The sequence below is a fragment of the Cutaneotrichosporon cavernicola genome (assembly GCF_030864355.1).
Source record: "Cutaneotrichosporon cavernicola HIS019 DNA, chromosome: 2".
Classification (NCBI taxonomy): domain Eukaryota; kingdom Fungi; phylum Basidiomycota; class Tremellomycetes; order Trichosporonales; family Trichosporonaceae; genus Cutaneotrichosporon; species Cutaneotrichosporon cavernicola.
This window is the reverse complement of record NC_083394.1, coordinates 2,624,016-2,635,883: the sequence shown is the minus strand read 5'-3', so window position 1 is coordinate 2,635,883 and position 11,868 is coordinate 2,624,016. Positions and strand designations below refer to the sequence as shown.

At 57.1% G+C, this 11,868-nt stretch overlaps 2 protein-coding genes across 2 annotated transcripts; one reads left to right on the top strand and one right to left on the bottom strand.

Annotated features, from left to right (window-relative positions):
* Window positions 1-1,916: 1,916 nt before the first annotated feature.
* Window positions 1,917-3,559, bottom strand: CcaverHIS019_0210250 (uncharacterized protein; the record flags this gene model as incomplete). The annotated part of the gene is made up of 5 exons (XM_060598102.1): window positions 1,917-2,135; window positions 2,183-2,284; window positions 2,402-2,549; window positions 2,725-2,894; window positions 2,927-3,559. 5 exons carry the CDS (start codon window positions 3,557-3,559, stop codon window positions 1,917-1,919), a joined length of 1,272 nt encoding a protein of 423 aa, XP_060454929.1.
* Window positions 3,560-3,927: 368 nt separating this feature from the next.
* CcaverHIS019_0210240 (uncharacterized protein) lies at window positions 3,928-5,757 on the top strand (the record flags this gene model as incomplete). Its single annotated transcript, XM_060598101.1, has 9 exons — window positions 3,928-4,040; window positions 4,167-4,265; window positions 4,364-4,459; window positions 4,609-4,704; window positions 4,891-4,986; window positions 5,140-5,238; window positions 5,458-5,502; window positions 5,558-5,562; window positions 5,729-5,757. The coding sequence occupies 9 exons, from the start codon at window positions 3,928-3,930 to the stop codon at window positions 5,755-5,757; spliced, it is 678 nt and encodes a 225-aa protein (XP_060454928.1).
* Window positions 5,758-11,868: the final 6,111 nt, after the last annotated feature.

The window sequence follows — 11,868 nt, the reverse complement described above, 5'->3', positions numbered from 1 at the left end:
GTGCGTTGGGTGTGGGCGGAAGGAAGGTGAATGAGCTGGGGGGCAAGGTGAAGGATGTGGCTAGCCAGAGTAGACAAGGGAATTTCGTGCCGTCAAGGGAAGGGGAGGGGAAGGTGGTCGATGCCGGTTGGCGAAAGCCAGGAAGAAATCAAAGAGCAAAGCGTGGAGATGAGTAAATGGAAAGAGTAAGAAAAGGAGTTGTGAGTGGTGAGTGGGACCCGTGGTATCGGTAACGCAGAAGCTAGGAGAAGGCGGCTCGGAGCCCCCGAGCCACAGATTACAGTAGGCTAAGGGCCTTTCAAATGTATATTGTAGTTACTGTAGAGTTGATAAAGCCACAGTAGCCACGGTAGCCACAGTAGCCACAGTCGCCACTGAAACAATTGTAGCCCAAAAGATCCAAAGACCTTGCGACCGTCCCGCGCAATGCAGGCTCAGGATCAAGAACGGCCCGTCGTTCAAACCCCTGAACCATAAATATTCTAACCCTGATCATTTGGCCACCCCATGCAACAAGATCGAAATCAGGTAGACAGCTAGACAGTGGAGACAGCTAGAAAATCAGAGCCAGTTCATCCACTTCAATCGAAGACCGCATACCACATGGCGCTATAATAAATCTCTCCTGCATCTATATCGCCATAGGTGCGTCACAGCCTATGCATACGGGTGGAAAGTGGGCACTGAATAACAGCAAATCTTCATAAGATCAATCTATCTCATGAACCCGGTTTCGCATGCCCATCATTCAGACTGCAGACCGAGCCGAACAGGAGCCGCGGGCATGAATTGCGGCGCGATATGCGGGACGTGTGGCGCTGCCCCATACACAAGTCGGCAAAGGCCGCATGACGTACAGACCCACTGTCCTTCTCATTTGCTTACAGTTGATAGAAGGATTGCATGTTGGGCAAGCCATTAGATGTCTGAATTCTGGGCCTTGGTGACCCAGCTGGAAGATGGGTGATGTAAAAATCCCACGCCCCCAACATCCATGCGCGCGGGCCCTCAATCTTCTGTCAGCGGCTCAGTGATCGGAGATCGGAGACCGCTCCCTGTATGTGGCGGGAGTCACCAAAATTCGTGGCGGGGCCATGTCGTAAGCAGCCCTGGGAAAAGTCATCGAATCGAAGCCGGATGCCAGAAGCTGGATAATAGTACATTAACCTGAATCACAGCTGCAAGCTCCTCAGTCGGGTTCGGGGCATTCTATAACTATCAACTGGTCAGCCACACTTACTTGAACTTTGGTAACGAGCTTGGAGATGAGTGCAAGGCACGGCGACAGTGACAGTCTTGACCAGAGGGTGATAGGGGAATGATGGGTGAAACGTTTGGTTTAGCACTAGTTTCCGCCGGTACCACTTTCCACTGGCTTTCAATCGTTTAGCTGGTGTTTTGAGCTGCCTTGGCGGCAGCGCCGCATGTCCATATCTGTCCATCTGGTGTGGGGTCGCGGGTAGATTAGTGGACGGAACGGCGACTCGTTGTGCTATTGGAGGGAGATGTAAAACACATTAGAGACCCCGAAATTGTCGGGTGCTACCTGCTATGGCATATGATGGATGCGGGGTATCCAAGTTTGGGCAGGGCGGAGTATCCAAGTGGAATGGTCAGTGGTTTGCAACTCCCTTGACATGTGCTCAAGGTACTGTATGTATTCGATCGGGTGTTAGTCCTACCCCAACGCCACCACGCGGACGGGTCGCTACTCTAAACAAATACACACCAACACATACACATGCCGCCGTAGCATTCCCGCGCATTCCCGTAACAGCGGAAGTCAGTGCGGAAGTGCGTGGTGGCACCAAGGGAACGGTCACGACAGAACCCTTCACCACGTGCCATCGGTACGGAGTTTCCATCTCACGACACTCCTCTGCCACGCGACGCGGCTTGTACACGGACAGGATGCGCTACCAACTCACGCCCAACACCGCACCAGCAACAGTACACACTGACGGCTCGCGACCGTGCACAAAGCCTCCCTCGCTGGCCGCCACGAAGCCTTCGCGCCTAACCGGTGAGCCGGTGCGGGGCGCCGGCGCCAGCTCGTCCGTGCGTGGCAGTACAGCGAAGTGGAGCGTGTCCGCCAAAGCCTGAGGTGGCGGTGGGGCGGTGGGGCGGTGCATGAACTGGTGTCAGCTCGGCTGATTTGGTGTAGCTGCGGTGGAGGGCTCACCTGCACAAACTGGCCCGGGAACAGTGGATGCTCAGTTTCTAGAGAGATAGAGCCGCGGGACGGATCGCCCGACAGGATACGAACGACGCGAGGTGTGGGAGACTGGGGTCAGCTGGCGACCACGTTACAGCTGGAGGGATGTCTTGTCTGTATTCAAGATGTAACCGACACCAGGGCGAGGAGCCAAGAATCGACTTTCACTTCAGCGGCGTCACTCACCCCTGGCTCCATGATCGCGAGGTAGAACTCTTCGTCCTTCGTGATCCCGCTCCGGCCCTTGCCGTCGCGCGCCTGCAGCGCGGCAATGAGGCACTGCGTCGGGTTTGAGTTGCGTCCGTCAAACGAGAGAAGAAGGTTACCGCGTGCGCTGGTGTGAGCAAAGCTTGGTAAGTTTGTGAGGAGCGTTCACCGCTCCAGCTCTGCGTGCAGGGTATTGTTGACCTGAACGGCCTGGAATGGCTACCTGCTCCCTCACTCCCTCCTCCCTACTCTCACCCCAGCTTTCCGTCTCTACTCTCCCCCCTTGCTCCTTCCCGACTCACCCAGCAACCTTGGCCGGCGCATCCAGCGGCTCGACGCCATACTCGATAACGGTGTTGCAGGGGCGCGTAATCCCAACGCCTACACTGCCACCGCCGTACACCTGCCCGCCATAGAAGAGCGTGTACGGTCTGCCTGTGAGGAACGGGGTCGCAGCAGCAACGAGGCCGGTCTGGGGTCAGCCCACTCTCCCATGCATCTCACAGTCATGGCGCCGTGAGCTCCCAGCGCTCGAAGAACAGGCGACGGCGTGCCATCCGTGAGTGTGACGATACTCTCAACCCCATCTCCGAGATGAATCTTTGTGTCGTCACCACGAGCCGCCCAAACCCCCTCCCATCCCTTACTTCCTAGCACTTCGTCGAGCTCGCCGACCTTGCCGCCCCTCTCGTCCTCGGGCCAATCCGGCTCGTCGGTGCGATACCACTTCCCTACGCTTGCGGGTGCACGCCCAGTGGCCTCGGAGTAGAACGTGCGTACGCGTTCACCCTCCTCTACATCTGGGGCGAAGGCGGCGATAGCGACCTCGGGGGTGTGCGTCGCACTCTGGTGGAAGCTCCCTACCACGTGGTTGCGGCGCGAGTCCGATCCCACCGTCGCGGAGGATGGGAGGGAGTAGGAATAGGGGAACGAGTGTAGTGCGGCGAGGAGGGGTCCGACGTCCGGCGACTGGATGGAGGTGCTGAGTGTGAAGAGGAGGGTTGCGTTGCATGGGAGCGTCGAGAGGTGGGATTCAAGCGAAGCAGGGGTCGGATGCTCCAGCGTGTGCGCGGACACGGAGAGGGCTCTGATGCCGCGGCGGCCTGGAGCGAGGACGGGGCGCGCGGCTCGGCGCATGTTTATCCAGTTGAGAGCTTGACAGATTGCGAGGTGACGACTCGATTCTAGATTCTCAAGATTCCAATGACACAATTCGAAAGTGGAGGTATGGAGATCGAAATATGTCCGCCCGGAATGTCATGACGTCGAGCCACGTTGAGCTTGAGATCTCGATCATCCACGGGCAGGAGAGGCATTTCAGCTGACAGAAGATTGAACCGTGAGCCATTTGCGCCCGCCAACAAGCTCGCCACCTTGACAACTGTAGCCCCTTATAGCCACTCCCTTCCTCTGGTCTACATCACACACTTATCTTCCCAACTCACTCCCACCTTCCTCTCCCTCTCTCTCTCTCCCTATCCTCAACTTCAAGAACACAACACACAATGGGCTGCTCATGTGAATCCAAGACGTCGAACGAGGGTTGCAAGTGCGCTGGAGACTGCAAGTGTACAAACTGCCAGTGCCCTTCGTGCCCCAAGAAGGCAGCAGGTTGCAGGTGAGTACCACGAGGGTGAAGTGGAGGTGACGACCCGTGCGTTAGGTTGGACGTGCGCTTGGATGGGCAGTTGCGATTGCGATGGGTTCCCAGCCGTTAAACGCGCCACAGCTCGCTAACGCACAGTTGTTCGCAGCCTGGTGAAGGATGCAAGTGTGCCGGCGACTGCAAGTGTGCGGATTGCAAATGCCCCTCGTGCCCTTCTAAGAAGGCAGAGGCGTGCAAGTGAGTAACTCGCTCTGATGGGCGGCGCATGTGTGGATCTGTGTCTCTTGGGCAGAGTAGACCGGATATAACACGTTGAACGGCTCGCTAATGTTCAGCTGTTCGCAGCCTGGTGAAGGATGCAAGTGTGCCGGCGACTGCAAGTGTGCGGATTGCAAATGCCCGTCGTGCCCGAAGAAGGCCGCGGGTTGCAGGTGAGTAATTCATCGAGGGTGGAGGACTGGCGACCAAAAATCAGCGCCCGGGCTGTACGTGTCCATGTCGCTCTGGACAGGGTGTGACAGAGATGAGCGTCCACCGTCATGACACACACTCCATCTCGGCCGAGCTCGCTAACGCTCAGCTGCTCGCAGCCTGGTGAGGGATGCACGTGTGCCGGCGACTGCAAGTGCACGGACTGCAAGTGCCCCTCGTGTCCGAAAAAGGCAGCAGGATGCAGGTGAGTGCCTGGTTATGGCTGGAGGCGAGGTCGCAACGTGGCGAGCCGTGGGACTGAGGTGGACGTGCATGCATGCACGAGGTGTTCACGTGCATGTGTCACTGGGACACGCACAGTACAGGAGGTGGCCGAGGCATGGGCGCGATGAACAACAGTCAACCCATTGCAAGGCGTGCTGATTCGCAGCTGCTCGCAGCCCGGTGAGGGATGCACATGTGTCGGTGACTGCAAGTGTGCAGACTGCAAGTGCCCTTCGTGCCCCAAGAAGGCGGCGGCGTGCCGGTGAGTAACTAGTTGCAGATGGAGTAGGGTTTGCGACCAGTCCCAGTGGACGTGTCGCTAGCGTATGGGCGCATGTGGCGCCTTGACCGGTGGCTACGACGGTGCAGATCCGCCCAAGTCCTGGACCCCGTCAAACATCCCGCTAACGCACAGCTGCTCGCAGCCCGGTGAGGGATGCACGTGCGCTGGCAACTGCCAGTGTGCCGAGTGCAAGTGCCCGTCGTGCCCGAAGAAGGAGACTAAGGACTGCAAGTAAGTCTGCCGGGTTGAGCATAGGACAAAGGACAGCAGGGGCTCAGAGGCTGCCAGCGGAAGCCGAAGCACAAACACAGGGCTACGTGGGGGCGTGTTTGTGTAGACGTTTGAGGGTTTTCAAAGGAGAGGAGCGGGCGAGACGCGGTGCTGAGGTCGTATGACGAGGGCAGGCCGTACGATTCAAGGCAACGACTTTCGGGACTCGCTGACGTCCAGCTGCTCGACGCCCGGCGACAACTGCGATTGCGCTGGGAACTGCCAGTGCGCCAACTGCAAGTGCAAGCAGTGCCCGTCGAAACGCGGTTGTTGCTCGTAGGCTAGGTGAGTCGGTCAGGAGACGAGATGAGAGACGATGATATGGGGAGTGGAAGTGCCGATGAGATGGCACATGGGATGTGGAGGATGGATGGCGTACGAGGCAAGACATATTGCGTGCGGATGTGGAGGACATGTTCGCATGCCGGCGTGGGATAGTGCTTACACACAGGCCTGCCAGCACAGGAAACTTTCTCATAAGTAGCGAGTAACGGCGAGTCCTGTAATACGGTTGGGCTAGTTGGATGTATTCTGAATGACGATGATCAAGGCTTCATCGGCCGTTGATCCCGGCCCAAGCTGCTGGTCCCCCCATCTGCAGAGTAGAACTAGATGCGCGCATGCGTCTGGACCCCGCGCTGGCGGCAATAAGCCTGTGCCCACTTTTCCACTGATATGCCACAACCTCACGAGTCCAACTAGTCGCAGGATCGCAGGATCGCAGGATCGCAGGACAGCCGTCCACCAACGTCAGAAATTGGTTACAACGGCGTAAGGGTGAAATATCACGTGACCGCCATGTGCCCAACCGACCAAACCGCTCCATTGACATCGAGGCGCGTCCCTACCGCTGTTTCGAGTTCTCCCAGCCTAGCTTGCAACTGGGGTCACAAAGAGAAGCTGGCCGTCCACTCGTCGCACATTGCTATCGCCATATACATCGCCCGTAGCCCTCATAACCCCCGACTTCAGTGGTGTCCTCGGGTTCCCTTCACGCCCAATTTGCCCATCTTCCATCGGCATCGTAGCGGAGTGGTTAACGCGATTGACTAGAACGTGAACATCTATATCAATTTCCTTCGGGAGCGCCTGCTCGAATCAGGTCGATGTCGTTTTGTTGCGGTCACGGGTGTAACTCCCAGGAGGTGGATGCCGGACATAGTTTTTGGGAGAGGACTTGGAGCTAGTACTCGTTTTGAGCTTGGAGTACATGGAGGCTGTGTGCCATGTTTTTGGCGACAAAAGGTCATGTTGCTTCTGCCTGATCTGGAGGTGTGATTAGATTAGATAAAAAGAGGATCTCCATTCCTTCCTTGTGTACCGTCCACGACGCTCAATAAGATTTGACCACGACACAAACTCTGTTGGTGTAGCTGCCTGGGTGGCCCGCACATCCTTGGTCGAGCTAGTGCAGGGGACGTTGCGGTCGAAGCTGGATGAAATCGTCATACCGGGACCTCGGAATGGGAAAGGACCGTCATGTGATCAGATGCAGCGGCCGAGGTGCGTTCGGCGTCCGCCTACTTCGGTATCTCACGCACGCGTCAGCTCGTCCGCGTAAGGACAAGTCGGCGGCCGGTACAGTACATCGCCGACTGGCTCATTGTCGCTGTGCACGGGCACTTGGATTGGGCATCAAATCGCGCACACAGATTATGTCGGCAGCCAAACTTGTCTCGGACGCCGTATCGGGCGATACTGAGGCTCACTATCCGTTGTCGGATTGGGATCAGAGTGACTAAGCGTCGGGGGGTTAGTGATTGTCGTTGGCTAACCGAGAACCATCATTGCTGACCTGGAAATCCCTCATCGTCTCCGAGCTGGAGACCATCATGATTTTTGGGTCGGAAATACATCAGGCCAGCCGAGTAGGAGAGTCTGATGGCATTGCACGGCAAGTCTCGTCTCGTTGGCCGAGAAGAGCAGCGTACGATCGTTGTGTCGACACCGATCTCGCTGGCCGAACGGAGATTCCCATGTTGATCGGGCATCTGTTAGCCGAGTAGGAGATTTCCATGTCGTTGACCGAGCTGGAGATTGTGCAGTGCCACTTGTACGACGATTGCACTGCAAATCGCGCTGTTCACCATCTCCGTCCGGGTCGGGAACATGGTATTCCCTCAGTGGCAGTGACACATCGGGACCACGTGACGGACCATTGGAGAGCTGTAGCCCGAGCAACAGACATACAGTACTATACTGTGTCGGTCGTTTGGGCTGGAGATTCTGGCGTTGGCCGAGCGGAGATTCTCATCCACTTCGGGGACCTAATCTACCAGCTGAGTGGAGATTCCCAGTTGGAGAGTCCGAGATGGCGGGCGCCCCACTTGGACCAGTCAAGATACGGTTGCCCAAAAATTCCGACATCGGACCCACAGTGCGATCAACCCTAGCAATGAGGGGCTGCCACAACTCGAAGTCGGCCACTCGAAATGACTGTACCAAACAAATCTCGCACCGCCTTGCTAAGAATATGCCACAATCCCGGCACGGAGGACGCCACTGCCCTCTCTCGGAGCAGGGAGAGATACTGACGCCACGCACATCGATCTGTCTGGTTCTCCGGTCCGAGTCAGGTGATGCCCTCGTGGAATGATGGTGATCAGTGACTCTCACCAGTCACCCGATACGGACGTATCAGCCTGATATGCTATTGAGGTGGCAAGTGTCCGACAGACGGACCGTCGCGCTCAACCGTGAGAGCCGACAGTCCATGCGGAGCCCCGACATCGGATATGCGTACGTGGCGCCGCACTAACATTGTGTGTCCGACTGACTGCGGAGCCCAACGTCGGTACTGATGTGGGCTCATGTGATCCTGCCGAGTCAGGCAACCGATCGCGATCAGTGCTGGTGGCCTCTGATCCTTGTGGAGCGCGATTACATCTGATTGCTCTACTTGCCCACCTCGCGAACGACTGCGTACGGGAACCCCGGTGGGAAAATGAGTGTATCTGCGGAAGTGGCGGAAGTGGCGGTCAGATAAGCTGCGTAGTAGCGCACGTGACGCGTGCATCGTTCAGAGTTGTTGGTCTCACCGTTAACCCACTACGGTACAGTACACAACGCTTCACTGTCACTGACGGGGTTGCCGCCCTTCTCCGTCGGGTTCCCGTGACGATGGTGGCCTGCTCACATGTACGTTCTGAGGACTGACAGTTGATAATCAAGTGGCACCAGGGACTGGGAGATCGTGAGACGTGGGCAAATTGGCGCCTGTTGGCGGGGTTGCCGTTTGTCTTCCGATCGTGAGAGTGAGGCGGCGGTATGCAAGTGGAGCCAGACGTTATCTACGCTGTCGGCTTCGGTGCAGCAGCCTTCCGTGTCCGTTGGATTTCAGAAATCGATACTTGATTGGCGCTAGTTGGCGGGATTTCCGTCTGTACCCGGATCGTACATAGATGTTGACGTGGACAAGTGAAACTGCGTTGCTGAGACCGCCACAGTGGAGTACACGCTCCACTTGGACTATGTGGAGCTCAGATTCCGTTCGACTCGAGACTAGGTGTCGCACGGGACTGCCGTGGGATCCGGATTGTGAGGCGTAGAGTAGGCAAGAACAATAGTGCCTGACACTATCTGCGCTCCACCACCAGGTGGAGTGCCCAGCCTGATACCGTGTCGGTCATGGTACCATTTCGAGGAGTCGACTGAGGCTAGAGTGACGTTTTCTGCGGGATTCCCGTACGTATCCAGACCGGTGAGGATGCTGACATATACATGAGAAGATGTTATCTGAGCAACACATGATTTGAGTGGTGGAGCTGCTCCAGTGCGTGGTCGGCGGATACAGAGATGCAGAAATCGGCAAGAAGACGTTATCTGAGCTCGGCGCCGATTCGGGAGGCGCGTCGTCGTGTTCGGGAGCGTGTCACGGTCTTTACTTGAAGCATCGCCCGCGGAATTCCCAGACCATACCATTCCGGAGAGGATGAAGGCGGAGTTTCCTGTGTGTAATGCCAGGTAACACATACATCTAAAAAAGTAACTGAGGCCAGGTTGTGGGATTCCCGTGAGTCTCCGGACCTTGTCGTAGTTGCAGTAGTGTCGTCAAAGGTAGGCGAGCGCAGCACAATCGCTGTCGGGAGCATGGCTCCGTTTCGCGTTTCGGGCAGAGACAGATGACACCAGGTCACACGGTCATCTGAACGGACATGTGACTCAACGAAACATGGTCATCTGCATATTCGTGTCATCTGGCCTGTGTCATGGGAGGCAAATGGGCAGATGAGCGGTTATCTGAGCGGAATCGGCCATCTATGCGGCCATCTGAGCGGAATGCGTCACTCACTGATGAATAATGTTGGTGAGGAGCTGCTCATGGCTCCACGCGGTCTGAACACGGTCATGTTCAGATGACGTGTCGGCGGTAGTGGTCAACGTGGTACCGGCGGTTATCAGAGCACTAGCGCCCATCCTGTGGAGCCTGGTCATCTGCATGGTAGCTCGCGCCCAGTTCCGCCGGCAGGTCGGAAGGAGCGTCAAGCGTGGCAGTTAGCCTAGCCGTGTTACATTGCCGGTGGGCAGACCATCTGCACGGCAATGTACAGTAGCTGCGGCGGTTAGTCTGTGAAATCCGCCCAAAGGATTTGCCGCCGCCGTCATCAGCTGGTGTGCTGCTGCCTGGTCATATGAGCCGCTCCACTGCTGGCCGGCATCAACGCCAGTGGAGCAGTGCGTATCTTGCGGTTGTGGAGTCTCCATCTGTAATCCAGCAAGGGACCATGTGGACAACTGTCATCAAATTGCCCACAAACCGATTGATAACCGATCACACGGCCCCACGGAGCCGCGGACATTCGCACGACGACTGGCAACTGCCGACCGGAGAGTTGACGCCGCGGCACAGCGCCGTGATCACATTGGATGATTCGGTCGCTCGTCGGATCGGTGGAGCCACCGTGGCGCGAGTCTGGACCGCGCTCCGACAAACAATGACGCAATGGTAGCAGCTGACCTTCACATGACGTGGACGCGGCGTCGCGTCGCCGCCTCGGACTCGAATTTTGGGCGCGTCCGATATCGAGGAGTACATGTGACACAGCCTCTTGTGGATCGACAATGGTCTGGACCCGACCGATGCCATCCGTGTGGCACGTGATTGGGCTCATGACCATTCCCATGTAATCAGACTGCGCAGTCGTTATCTGTGATCGAGACCAAGTGGAGCGACATACGTGGGCAACGTCGCTTGGATCGTGCCGAGGCATGTGCGCGACTTTGCACGGAATGCCAAGTGGGCAGCTGACTAGCCCTCGGAGGATCGGAAGCGATGTTGGCGTTTCGACAGCACCGGACCGGAGTTTTGCTGCCCACCGGACTCGCCAAGCTCGCTGTCCGATGTGGAGCCGAAAGGCTACATTGAAACCGAGCCAACGAGGGGTGAGCGATAACGGTGCGCAAGTCGCGATCCTCGGCCAAGCTCCAATTTCGAATCTTGGCACTTGCATCATTGTCACTCCAAGCAAAGCCAAGGCCAGCCAAGCGCTTGTTGCTCGCGCCGTGTTTGGAGCAAACTTGACTCGGGCGGCACATGATCACTTTATGAATGGTCACACACGATTAGATTGGCCCAGGTTGCCCAGCACCGCCACACTCGCCCCGTGATCGAGATTTACGTGCCTCGCCCCCACTTTGCCCCGCATGGGCCTCGGGCCACATGGCCAATGACAGGTTGGCGGGGTAGATTCCCCGCATGGTCCGTGCCCTTGCATTCCACAATCTCCACATCCATGCGTGCGGGTCTTTACTCTGTAAGAAGGCCCGATTCCAAAGTTTCGCTACCACACATTCGTATCCCACTTACTCGGGTTGCTCGTTAGCGTCGTTTGTCACGCGCGCGTTTACCTCGTGCTGAGCGCCCCGAAAGCCGGGCAATTGGGCACATGACGCACCCGCGTCAGCACGCGCATAAAGTCGAACCGAGGTATGCGTTTGCTTACGGCCGACGCGAGTCACCGATCACCGACCGACGCGATCTACGCGCCAAGCCTAACTGCGCACCGTCCACTCTGTCGATTGGTGGTCGATCTGGATTGTGCAAGTTGTTGAGGCATTTTTGGACTGCGCTCGAAGCGATCCGTGATCGGCGATCTGACACTGCAACATCTGACGTAAGGTTCCACATGGCCCATTGGTCAATCAAGTTTACGCGGATTCAAGTGCTTACAACTATTTGTCACGAGCGATACGATCAGATGTGGTCCCGAACGCGACGCAAGCGACAGCGAGATCCGGGATCCGAGATCCGATAGCGAGCAGAGCGGGCGAGTTGGTCTGGTCAGCAGGTCGGCGGGTGAGGTCGCCCGGCGCGCTCAGACGCGCATCCGGGGACCCAGTGGAGGTAAAGCTGGTGCGAGGATATGAAGACGTGGAGCCGTACAGCGTACAAGACAGTCAGTCACGTGCTCAGAGGGCCGCAGTAGGCGCCAGACTTGGAACTGAGGCGGTCCGACTGTTGTGGCTGTACCTTTCCCAACTCATAATCCGTCGCGACTGATTTGATCTGACGGTCGGCTCGATGACTCAGATACAATATTCATTCATACTACAAACCACTCAAACCCTCGTCTTCTCACTGCAATCTTGACG